Raw genomic sequence first — 14,183 nt, forward strand, 5'->3', positions numbered from 1 at the left:
GAATCTGCACAAGTATTCATTATTGGGAGTACCATACAATTTGGGGAATATTGTTGAAGGCAATTTAATCATCACGCTTGCATTTGGGGAAAAAGAAAGCTGTTGGGAGTTTTAGAGTTCAGACGTCCACTCGATTATAAACCCGACATTATTTTCTGTCCAGTGTCACCCAAATGACGATGAGGTTCCCTTCTGAGTCTGGTTCCTCTCAAGGTTTCTTCCTCATACCATCTCAGGGAGATTTTCCTCACCACCGTCATCTCAGCCTTGCTTATTAGGGATAGATGTTAGAGATAAATAGTAATTAATTTTAAACTTTCCATTTTTTATTCTGTTGCTATGCCTCTGTAAAGCCACTTTGAGAGAATGACAATTGAATAAAATGGATGCATTGAATTGAAATTGAATAAATGTTCAAGAATGGCATACTATGAATTAACATTATTTAGAGTTAGAATGATTTATGTATTTAAATTTCACTTGCATTCCATCAAGATTTTACTCATACCTGCAGTATTGCTGTGATAAGCTCTAATGATTGAGGAAAGAGTCAACAAATGAATAGTAATTAACACAGTACTATCATGCAGAAACTGATGTAGACATCAGGAGAACATGCAAAACTCCACAATTTCAGGACCGACCCTGCAGCTATAAAGCACCAACGATGCCTGCTACACTAACCCTACATATTTTCGTTACTCCAACGGTTACATTGTACCTATAAGCAAAATGCTATCTTTTTTTTTAATAACTATTTTCTATATTCATCTCAGCCAGCTCTTCATCCACATCTGCAGAAAGTGCACATTCTTTTTCGTGTAGAGAAAAATAACACAGGGCCGAGTTTTTTGAACTAACTGATCTCTGACATTCAGCTCCTGCGGAGAAAACAAATCGCTGGCAACCTCCTTCTGCCTTAATTCCTCGTGCAGGTGAGGGTAGAAGCACGGCAGGAGAGAGAGAGGGAGACAGGAATTCAGAAGTCAAAAGCACATCCAGCTGAGTGTGAATGGAGTGGCTGCCAGTTGTGTTCTTTCCACCATGTTCTCTTCCCCTTTCTAGTTGGCACCTCTCTCACAGCAACCCAGCAGAACATGTCAGACTTTGAAATGTCCATAAAGCTTTTGCCTGTTTCAATTTCAGATCCAGGCCAGGGTGGTAAAATGCAGTTTAATTTTTTTTTCTTTATACCTCAGTGGTGCTGCAGTCTCAGATCTGATTGGTCCGAAGCTGTTGATTTGTTTTCTATAACAGTAGTGCTGTTTCTATAGCCGACTATAATCCGATCTCCATGTGTGGCAGATGTTTGATAGAATGTTATAAAATTATAACATTATAGGGTATAGAAGGGTATGTTATTATAGGGTATAGAAGATATATATATTTATATATATATATTATAAATATTTTTATAATATATATATATATAGAACATATTTAGAACATTTCATCACTTTAGAACATCATTTTTTTTTCTAACATGCCAAAGTCTTCGCTAATCAACGTCAACATGGTAACAGTAGCTTCGCTTCTCGTCTGGCCATTGATTCTTTTTCTAAAAGGCTTTGTCATGATTTATTCCTTTCATCATCTGCACAATTTGAACCAGTTATGTCTACAGATTATATGTAACAGATATTATATATCCAGTAAGACCGGTTCACAGAGGGAAATTTTGTCTTTGCAGCCAGAAAGAAAAGCACGTCTGAATAAAACGTTTCCGCACCAGGCACATCCTTCTGTTCCCATGCCAACATTCAGCGCTAGCACGACAGCAATGACCAGGGCAGGGTGACACTGTTTTTTCACATGCAAACACTTTCCTGTATTCAGCCAGGTCTCCTTAGCTCTCATCTGGGAACCTGCTGCATCCTCAGTGGCTGTAATTAGCTCTGTTCCGTTTAAAGCAAATTAGCCTCATTTACAGGACCGTTGATTGCTTTCAATTGTTTATGGTTGTGCTGGTTTTATATGAACTTCAGCTTGTTTGCTTGACAGAATAAAGACCATTACATGCAAGAAGAGACTCTTGTGTTGAAAGAATGATGTATTTAACCTACATATCTGTTGCTGTTAAATATTCTGCACACCAGCGTACCAGACTTGCAAAGATGATATCATGTCAAAAATCTTTATATGATAGTCGGATGTTGGGGTTAAAAATGAGTTTTTCATGAATAATGTCATCTAGAGCCAGGAGCAACATTAAGTCCATTGTCTGACAGATTGATGTAACCAAAAATAATAATAAATATAGTATAGAATTATGATTTACATACATTTCAATTTAATTCATTTGTATAGCGCTTTTAACAATGGAAATTGTCTCAGAGCAGCTTTACAGAACATAAGAAATATAGTACAAAAAGTTTATTACACAAAGATTAATATTATATAAGACTTACTTATAAGTGTGTTTGTATTTATCCCTAATGAACAAGCCTGAGGTGACTGTGGTGAGGAAAAACTCCCTAAGATGGAAGAGGAAGAAACCTTGAGAGGAACCAAAAGTGAACCTCATCCTCATTTGGGTGACACTAGCGGGTGTGATTATAAACTGTTATAAACACCGGATAGCGTTATTATGAATTATGTCCTTTCTATAGTCGTATACAGTCTGATATTTGTGTATTAATGAGGAGGTTGTTGTCCTTAAAGTCCGCATGGAGTCGGGATCTTCTCTTTGAATATCTGAAATCTTCATGAAGTGGAATCCAACTGGAGCTGGAACATCTCTAGATGCCTCAGGATGGGTAGAAAAACAAAAGCAAGTGGAAAGGAATTAGTGTTACACGTTCTAATACTATGAGATAGCAGTGACTATGCATTAAATGTACTAGAATGTTAGATTATTACATTGGACAAGAAAAAAAAGATACTGTACCTCCTTAGTCTGCATTTTCTATCCCTGTTTTTTTATTTCTTTCTGTCTCAAGCACAAAACTATCACTCTGATAATCTAGTAATCTGGATCTGGCAACCACAAAATCATAAACTACACACAGGCTTTTTGCATAACCTGAATAGGGATTCCACAAAAATCCATGTATTCATGTATGTAAATTGACTCTGTGTAAACACACAAATGGTCTTGTGTGAATATTGAAGTGACTTTTGAATTTGAAAGGACTTTCTTAATGTAGTTCTTCTTCTATTCTTCTATAGATGTGAAAGTTGTTCTTTTCTTTTAAAGGTTTATTTTGAAATATCAGACTAGACTCACTTTTGTGAACTGATTAGAGAAATATACACACAGGCAAGGGATTAGAACTGGGACCTATCTATCTATCTATCTATCTATCTATCTATCTATCTATCTATCTATCTATCTATCTATCTATCTATCTATCTATCTAACTCACTCACTCACTCACTCACTCACTCACTCACTCACTCACTCACTCACTCTCACTCTCTCACTCTCTCTTTTTCCCTCTCTTTATCTTTCTCTCTCATGCTCTCTCGCCTCTCTCTCGCCTCTCTCTCTTTCTCTCCCCCTCTCTTTCTTTCCTTCTCTCCCTCTCTCTCCCCCCCGCCTGCCATTCGTGCTCCATAAGACCTGAATGAGACTCAAGTACACAACACACAATGCTAGTGTGAATGGAGGAACTGTAGAAGTGTGTATTTTTCAGTACACGTGCAGAATCAGAACATGGCTAAGCAGTATGAGGTGTTTTTTTATGGTCTTTTGTGGTTTCTGTATCTTTGCAGTGGGTTTTTTTAACGTAAGGCATCTACGTCTTGTGAGTTTTTATATATATGTTTTTTTGCCACATGTTGATGTGGTTTGGGGGACGGGGTGATGTCTTTGTTAAGACCCCAGTTAAAGATAAATCTCGGAGTCATTCTATAAAAGCCCATTTTTATTGTGTGTGTGTGTGTGTGTGTGTGTGTGTGAGAGAGATAGAGAGAAGAAGGAGGTTTACAATTAAAGTGTTTCCTAGAATAATGAGTCTGCATGCTTATGAATGTGATAAAGACTAAAATCGTCCCTAAGGACCACACTGGCCTTTCTATCACTTTTATTTTCTCTGTTCCTCTCACTTTCATTCTCCTTTTCTCTCTTTCTCTCTCTCTCTCTCTCTCTAACACACACACTTGATCGATAAAGATTTCTGCCAACAGATGAGTTATAACCAGTGAAAGTTCATTTTTCATTTTAAGATTTCTTCAGTCCAACCAAACAGACAAATCTGTCCTGCTGGGTTTTAAATACAAGAAATGCAGACCAAGCTTTCACATCGCTCTGAATCAGAAAGCCATCTGCCTTTTTATGCTTCGGTGAAATAATCCTAAGTAGACATCATTCCTGTTCATTCAACATCCATCTGTTTCTTTCTCCTGTTTAGTGAAGTTCGAGGCTTGTCATATAAAGGAGAGGATCACCTTCGAGAGCAGTGACCCCAAATTCAGCGTTCATCCGGACGGATCTCTGTACGCAGAGCAGGATGTGATGAACCTGTCCGAGCCCATCCAGTTCATGGTGACGGCTCAGGGGAGTAAAGACACGCACATCTGGGAGACGACCGTGAAACTGGCCATCGCCGGACACCCACTTCCTGTCCTCATGAACCAGGTGAATCATTTATCGTGATGATAAGTATGATGAATCATAAGTCGTGATGGCTCGGCAGTTAAGAAAAATAAACGCAACCATATATTAAGACGAACAAGGACGTCCGATTAGAACAAATCTCACAACTCAGGGAGCTTTTCCTGCACTAAATACACTATAAACACACGGATGGTCATTTAGAGGACTGTATAAGACTGTATAAGACAGCAACATCATCGTCCGTGCTTAATTGTTAACATTGAGATGATCCGTTAGACAAGCATCAAGTCCGTTAGCTAATGTAGTATTCTAGGCAGAAAGTCGATTTCTAGCTACTAATAAGTTTTGGTTATTTATAGGATATTGTACTTCTGATCCATTCATGATTACGTTGGATTACGTGACAGGGATGTGGTAGCCTAGTGTTTAAGGTGTTGGACTACCGATTGGTCGGTTGTTAGTTTGAATCCCAGGTCCACCAAGCTGCCACCACTGGGCCCCAGAGCAAGGCCCTTAAAACCTTAATTGCTCAGTTGCATTAAAATGAGATAAAATGTAAGTTGCTCTGGATGAGGACTTGAGGACCAAATGGCGTAAATGCAAATGGCGTTATTTGGTTTCAGCAGCAAATGTTTAGCTGGTGATTTTCCACTTATACTTTTATAAGTTTTATACTTCCACTTAAAGGTGATTTCTCTGTATTCCTCTGCTGGTCACGTGAAATGAAAGAGATAGAATTAAAACCAAATAACTTAAAAATCTTTAATAATGTTAATGTTACCGGCAATTTGAACACAACTAGGAAGTGCCGTCTGAAAATTATCGTCAATGTTCCAATTCACCATGTGGGTGAATGGGCTCAGTTCGGGAATAACAAAGCTTGAAGAGGCTTTAATAAATGAATCGGACGCCAAATATTTGCTCTTTTATTCTAAAGATCAAATGGAGGACTGTGTAAATACTTTCACTCCGGTTTGTGGCTCTGGATGCAAAACATTTGAAACCACTGGTTTCATTAAACTTTCACCTTTAATCTAATAGTTGTGCAGATTTTAGTCAGTGTTACTGATCTAATGTCCACCTAACATGACTAGGACAGAGCTGATTATAAAGCAGGAGACATTAGTTGCCTTGGAGATGATCTCCACACAATATGTGATGTTTAAGTCTTTCCTTCATTAAGATATATCACGGTTGTCATGGTTGAGTTTTTCCATCTTGCTTGACGATGACGGGTCACAGCTGCAGTAGTCATGGTGTTTTCCCCTTTGGAACCCCAGCACACGTTAGAGTTGGCGTGTACCTGCTTTATGCAAACGTCCTTCCCATCGGCATTGGGACTATTCCTGCATCTAAAGTGACCCAGAAATGACAAACTGCAAGAAAGGACTAAGGTTTCTCCGGGGAGGAGGACATGTGCTCCTCTCGCCATGTCCCTAACCCCTCACATGTCCCTGCCTTCTGTGCAGCCATTTAGAAAAGCCTCTGTGTGCCAGGATGCTGAAGGACACACACACACACACACATACACACACACACACACACCTAAACACACACCCAAACAAATGTCCTAACTAAATGGGCTTTGGGATTAGAACAGGATAATCAGTATAAAAGGCCACGTATGCCGCTCTAACACAAATTGTTCTCTAGGATGAATTGTTGGTCTCGTGATAATATTATCTAATATGAGCTGCTGATTAGATATTCACTCAGAGACCTGATGTAGAACGCTCACTCACACTGCACTGGCTCCAGGTCACTGTGACGAAACTTGACTAGTCAACATGCTAAAAAGGAGGACAGTCTCTTGAGTAGTCTAGTGCAGATAAATATCTCAAATTATAGAAGAGAGAAGAGTTTTGATAGAAAACCAGTTTATAGACTAATGGCCTTATCTCTCAGCAGTGCTCCAGCCCTGTTCACATTCTCCCTAATGGGTTACATGCTGTTGTTTTAGGGTTTTTTAATACTAATCAAATATCAATGTTACAACCAAAATCTCCTTTTTAAGCATTATTATTCATATAATATAATCTATATCAGTCATATTCGATTAGAGGACTAAAATCTATCTCTTATATCATGAATTCCCACTGACAATAACAGTGATATGGGACAACTCTTTCTCTCTCTCTGTCTCTCTCTCTCTCTCTCTCTCTCTCTCTCTCTCTCTCTCTCTCTCTCTCTCTCTCTCTCTCTCTCTCTCGTGAATAGCAGACATGCTCTACATTATAATCTATTTGTTCAGACCACAATTACGTTTAACTTTGAGTTCAGTCGTCTGTCATTTTATTTTATTTTATTTTATTCTCCTATAACTGCACAGTCCAAAGTGGTTCATTTCCTTATAGCAGCTATAAAGTCATTCCCTTTTACCCTCCTCTCTTTTTTTATTCTCCCAAAAAATTACCAGTGTTCGATAAATGACTGCTACAAGCTCCTGACACCACAGACTCCATCCGTAAATGTTAAATAAACATCCCCTTATACAGATAGCCATTTCTTATTAGGCTGAGTTTTTCAAGAGACCCTGCGAATGACCTGTTATTGAAGAAATGATATTGTATTCGAACAGGCGCATTAATATAAAAGTAGGCTTTACATTATTGTGAATGTCAGAGCCATGCTGTTATAGAAAATGAATCCACACCTTCTGATTTAAGAAGCATGAGACCATGTCCACTACAAATGTACGCAGGTGCTATAATCTAGTGTTTCTACGTTGGGAGTTGGAGTTTAACATTTTTTTGTCAAAAGTAATGATAACTGATTATATTCAGAATTGTTCGTCTTTTTATGAAGACCCGAGTGTCTATTTTAACGTAGTCCATGGATGATGAATGTATAAAATCTGTATGACTGATAACTCTGTTTTAATCCTAATTGCAGATGGTAAAAGTGACAGTGGTCTTCAGAATTTCTTCCAAAATGTAAACGCACATTATGTACAATTCTGGAAGAACTGTACGTTAGTGCTAGACAAGAAAGATTTCCATCACACAAAGCTGAAAGATTTTTTGTGCTGATGGAGCTGAAATAGCACAGACATTTTTAGGCTATCACATTTTGCTAACCCTACTTACACAATACTGTTTATCTGTCCCAAAATACTCATCCCACCCTTCCCTGACCTGCCGTTATTCTCAGTTTCTGCTGCACAAGTCATATTTCTACAGTTTTAAAATATATATACAGTATATATATATATATATATATATATATATATATATATATATATATATATATATATATCATGCATATTTTTTTTTGACTTCCAATTTTGTAGTGAACAATATATTTTTCAAGCGATTTACTACATCACAAGTGACATTGTACATAACAATCACTGCTGAAATTCACATCTTCGTCACTGAAACAACATATTTATATATCCTGTTGGAAAGACGCAGATTCGTAAGTGTTTTTGATTGCCAGTGTCAATTCCCAGGCAGGATTTCAAAGCTAGATGCTAAGATATAGCTGTCGAAGGACAGTAATATTATCACGTCTAAAGATATAATACAGCCAGCTTCAGAACTATCGGTACGCTTTAAAAGAGCAGGTACACGACCTGTGTAAACGTCACATGCAATACAAAATCTTTAACTCGAACAGTAACACAAAGCCATTCCCTTTTTATTAATATTAGTATTTTCACTCTCATTACAAACAAACATGAATAATGGCAAATACACTGCCTTTATATATATATTTATATATATATACATACATATGTATATATGTATGTATGTATATATATATATATATATATATATATATATATATATATATATATATATATATATATATATATATACATATACATACATATATATATATATATATATACATACATATATATATATATATATATATATATATATATATATATATATATATATATATATATATATATATATATATATATGTATGTATATATATATATATATATATATATATATATATATATATATACACACACACACACACACACACACACACAGGTGCTGGTCACATAATTAGAATATCATCAAAAAGTTGATTTATTTCACTAATTCCATTCAAAAAGTGAAACTTGTATATTATATTCATTCATTACACACAGACTGATATATTTCAAATGTTTATTTCTTATGATTTTGATGATTATAACTGACAACTAAGGAAAATCCCAAATTCAGTATCTCAGAAAATTTGAATATTACTTAAGACCAATACAAAGAAAGGATTTTTAGAAATCAGGGCCATCTTAAAAGTATGAACATGAATAATGTGTAATGAATGACTATAATATACAAGTTTCACTTTTTGAACGGAATTAGTGAAATAAATCAACTTTTTGATGATATTCTAATTATATCTAACATAAATATGTTTTATGATATTTATTTTATTTATGTATTCATTTTATTTTTTTTTAATGAAAGACACTAATATTTATGGAAAATGTGTTTGCCCTAGCCTTGACATTTTAGGACTCTGATACTCTATTCAGGCCTATATAGTTCCATCATTCTTGTCAGTAAAATAAATAGGTTTGCCGTTCCTACAGTGATCTGACGTTTGTTGGAAGAACACAGAGATGAAGAAGGCCTCGGGCATATGAAACAGACATGTTGTGGGATTGGAGTGTTCTCTGAAAATCGCTGCGTTCCCTTTTGAGCTAAAATGGATCAGGCACTCAAGCCCTGTGTTCGTCCTAACAGTCTCTCATCTGTCTCCAATATATCCCACTTTCAGTGTGAAGGGACTTTCGGTTAACGTGTGATTGAAAGGCAGGAGGGAGCAGTTAGCGTGATATCATTTGCATATTTTGAACGGGCTGCCATTTATTAATCATGATAAAATCATAAAAAGGGGTCACTTATCATCTTTATAATAAATGAATTGTCTCTAGTGAGGGAGTAAATGTCTCAGATGTGAAAATTGAAATTGAGCTCAGTATACTCATTTTTTAAGCTTGAATACACCGCTCACAGCAGAGGTAGTCTTAAGATTTTTATGTATAGAAATTCAGTAAAATGTACTAAATTGACTGTATTTCAGGTCCACATATGAGTGCTCAGTCTAATATAGAATGGGTACTTTTATGACACTTTGTAATAGGAAAGTTCCTGCATGTGGAATAATTTTGCTCAGTGGAACAATAACCTCCAGATGTCTGCAGCATGGCTGCGGGCCGACAGGCACCCGAACAGGCATCTCCCCAGCGGAGTGCCAGCTGGCTGGGCTGGTTCTTCTGGAGCTCAGGGCAATCCATACAGCCATTTCACATTCACTGACTCCTGAATGCCCATCAGGCTTCCAACAGCACGTCAGGCCTGTTCTGCTTTATTTCTCCACGCCCTCCTTTTGTAATCGTCACAGTAGCTTGTTAGCCTGCCAGGAAAACAAGTCTTTTCATTAGGAATCCTGTTACAAGGCTGTGGCTCGGCCTGGCATCGCTATAATGTGATGCATTAATTCATTCTCATGCTCTCTTTCTGGCAAGGCGTTGACTTTTTGCAATGCACAAGAGAGTCTACAATTAGATCTGATTGGATGAAAATGGCATATTATTGGATTTGTCCCTGTGTTACAGTTGAGGCACTGTGAAAAAGAAGAATAGAAAGGGAACGAAAGACAGAGATGGAAAGGACGAATGTTCGGTGTTAATGAACAGATCCGGTTAGAGAGAGATAAGAGTTTTATCAGTGTTGGAACACATTGGGCTGTGGCTATGCACACACAGCAGCACTGAAGCATCACTGTCACATTTTTGCAGAGTGGACTGCTGCGTCACTGAGGTCACGCCGTGTAATTTGACAGAAATTGTAGAGCAGTTCCTTCCTTATAAACACCGTGATTATTACAAATCCACAACAGCTTGTTAGTTTTCACTGAGTGAGAAATCTTAGTGAACACCCTAATAGTACACGGTTAGTTATACTTTAAAAAGGTTGCTGTTTTCAGGTTTTCGAGGTCGAGAAACGATGGATCGAGAAACGCTGCATTTAACAACATTTAACAACAAATAAATTTGTCATGAAGAGCTTTGTTTCTACATTTTTCTACTCTACAACTTAACACTGTTTTGAATTGTACGCAAATATGAACGTGTAAAAAGTAAAAAATAAAAAATATTTTAAAAAAAACATTTCCAACTTATTTGAAGATGGAAACATTTGCTGGCTGAGACGCTAGTTGTTAATTTTGCGTGATTACACATTATAGGGTTGTAACTGAATGACAGTAGACAAGAATGTTTAGTGCTCCAAATATCCCGATTTCAGATTAAAAAACAAAGTGACCTATACTAGGCCTCTATACTAGGCTTTTTAACTAAATATGAACTCTACCATTATGCCCCTTGTGCACCTCGACACTCATAGCTAGAAATGCATTTCTGGCTAATTCTGACTCTGACAGTTTCTCCTCCTCAGCTGCATCACTCAAGGAAAGAATTCATCTCAACTAAAGATGTGCATGGGATTGTTCTTCTAAACCTTTGTAGCTTTGGACCTAGTAGCCTAATTTAAACTACTGGATCCTGACCAGGCAAAACAACGTGCCACCTTTACTAGTTATGAACTCTGTTTTTTTTTTCTTCTCCTGCTTGTGCAACTATTTTGCGAGATCTCGTGCCCCATGATTTTTTTCTCCTTTCCTACAAGTCAACAAAGCAGTAGTGCTCCTCCTATTCCTATCTTTATATGTATCTGTTTAGAACATACTTCCCAATAGATCAGCATTAAGCTAGCCAGGTAGACCGAATATAGTTTTGCTAGCTAGACAGATAAATAGCTAAGACACAAGTCTCACAATCTCGCAGAACATATCCCTTCTGCACGCTGGCCCTGTGTTCCCACACTTTGTTTTCTAAATAGATTGTGTGGTTCCATGCATTTCTTTTAAAGAAGTTTCTTTTTTATCAACATTTCAGCCACAACTCCCTTCGCGTTATATCTCAGCCCACAGCCTATTGGGAATTGTCCCAGTATTCATGATGGCCAATCCATCATTATCTCTCCTCTTTCTACCTCCCTTCCACATTCTCTTGCACAGATCTACCCATACACTGTCCCCATACCTGTTTCCAGCTTCTGCAGACAGACCATTAACAGCATTCATACAAATGAATAGAAAGTTAATACAATATGTCGGCTCGCATATTGTCACTTCTTCGTACTGACAAGCCGTGTCCTTGATACCGAGGACAGGGGGAGGGAGAGACCAACAGACATCAGTCATTTCTTATCTTCACTGACCGTAGATCAGGCCTATATTCACTGCTTTAGGATTAATTTGTCCATTCTTGTAATGTTCCATGCACAAATGAACAGTCAGGATCCATGTGCAGAATTTATTATCCCAAAATCTAAAAAGAAAGCAAAGGTAATGGTCAAAGACAGCATATTGCAACTGGCATCAGTTCTCATATCAAAAGCATAATCCAAAGAATTGTTAAACATGTAATAAAGGGCCCAGACTCATAATAAGCAATCACTGCAATTGAATGGCAAGGTTTTGCAAAGCATGAAGTGTACTGTCCCGGGCTGTGGTGACTAGTCTCTTAGCTTCTTAAAATGTCCTACCTGGAACCCATTCTAGTAAGAAAACACTCTGCTGTCAAAGACAATGACCCTTTAGTGTTCCCCCTAATGGGGCAACCAGTGAGCTCTTAAGTTTTATTGATTTAACCTTTTTTCTGATTGAGTTAGATTATTCTTACTGAATAGTACTACGTACTTTTATCAATGGTGCCTTTCTCATTTCAGTTAAACGGCTTAAATGTTCAATTTGATTTAAACTCAGAAGCAGAGAAAGAGAAACAAAAGAGACAAGCAGATAAAGAGTGCTTGCAGTTATTACTGCAAAGTCCACCAGCAGATTTTACAAATACAGCATTGCAGATGGATTTGTCAAGGATGGAAGGAGCACCAGAAGGTACAGGCAACAGTCCAACCAAATGAACAGAGAGTTACAGCCACTAAAACAAGACTGAGACATGTATCAGTTGGATTGGCCATCTTAACCTTATCCTTGGCCTTTGGACCAGTTACAACATTCGCCCCAGCGGCCATCGTGTTTTCCTGTCAGTTTTACTACTCAGGTGCCGTTTCATCTGTCAGATTTCTTACGGTACATGGCCATAACATGCGTCACTGTTGAAGTGCTCTGTCATATGAGCTGGCTAACACGGACCCAGCTGCGATTTATTACCCCGAAAAGCCTCTTAAGTGAAGACCCTATGGTTGTTTTAATAATCCCTCTTTCGGACACAGGTGCTCTAGTGTCAAACATGAATTGTTTCGTCACCTTGACATTGACGGTTTCATGACTGTTGTGGGAGGAAAGATGTGGTTATCTACAGTAATTCTAGTGCGGTAGCATGCAAGCTAAGCACAATTTCCAGGGCGATGTCTGTTTTCTTGTGTGAAGAGGTTCCAGTAATCTCATTTCTTTTCACCTTTAGTCCATGTCCAATGAAGTGTCTCTTGTACACTGATATTACATACTGTAAAACAAATGTTTCAAATATATTAGAGTACTGCAGTGCATGTTTGTAATGGGAATGGAGCTTGAATCACAGTTCTCCAAGAGCTAAAGGTTATGTGTGATTGAATATTGCAATCTTTAGTTTCTCTGTAGAGTAGATAAGACACCAAATCCGAATACAGTGATACCTTGAGATACGTATGTATGAGATACGAAGTTTTTGAGATATGAGCTGTGATTCGACCAAATTCGACCAGCATCCGAGCCGCCACCGCCGCCTAAACAAAGATCCCCAACAACCACGTGCGCTCTGTTTCCCCGCCTCAGCTTCCCGCGTCTCACTCTATTAAGCCGCCTTCACACTGCACACGACAAACGACGGCCGATAAACCAGAAGTCATTCATTTCCTATGGAGAGTCGCAAAAGGGCTGCGTGCATCAGTGTTGTTTAATGACACTTGCCTTACACATTTCCGAAATATTTTAAAAGGGAGGAAGAAACAAACCTTCATGGACAGGTTTCTGTTAAAACGACCGGGAGATAGTTAGGATAGTTAGTGAGGAAAGAGTGACAAAAAAGGCAAAAACAAGTGAAGAGAAAAGCGATGAAGAAAATTAAGCAAAATTAATGTAAAGAAAACAGAAATTGTAGCAATTAAGTTCAGTTAAGTTAAGAGAATTTCAGTTAAGTTCGTTAATTTTAGTGAAGTTTATTTAAGTTCCATTTAAGTGTAAAGTAGCATTAAGAGTGTACAGTAGCGAGTAAGTGAACGAAAGTGAAAGTGTAATTCCTCCTAACTCCTCCGCCTGTTTACTCCTCCCTCAACCTCTGTGCTCATCTTCCGTAAAGTAAAACCAGTTTATTTTTTTAACATTCTCTTTTATTACTGTATGTTTTTATACAATATATGTCATTTATAAATACAGGTACTGTACATTTTTCATATTCAAAACACATAAACAAAACAACTGGAGTGGAATTTTGCGAGCTGGAACGGATTAATGGGATTTCAATTAATTTAAATGGGGGGAAAATTGATTTGAGATACGAGCAATTTGAGATACGAGCAAGGTCACGGAACGAATTAAACTCGTATCTCGAGGTACTGTATTACTGTAATTCTAATTTTCACAGGGCATCTGC

General features: G+C 37.6%; 1 protein-coding gene across 1 annotated transcript in view; it reads left to right on the plus strand.

Moving 5' to 3' along the window:
- The window catches only part of cdh4 (cadherin 4, type 1, R-cadherin (retinal)), a 180,311-nt gene that overhangs the window by 108,938 nt on the left and 57,190 nt on the right, over nt 1-14,183 (plus strand). The window contains exon 4 of the mRNA XM_060858591.1: nt 4,353-4,579. Coding sequence (XP_060714574.1) covers nt 4,353-4,579 — 227 coding nt within the window. The remainder of the gene's footprint in view (nt 1-4,352; nt 4,580-14,183) is intronic.

This window comes from Tachysurus vachellii, chromosome 22, assembly GCF_030014155.1.
Source record: "Tachysurus vachellii isolate PV-2020 chromosome 22, HZAU_Pvac_v1, whole genome shotgun sequence".
In the NCBI taxonomy this organism is placed as follows: Eukaryota; Metazoa; Chordata; class Actinopteri; order Siluriformes; family Bagridae; genus Tachysurus; species Tachysurus vachellii.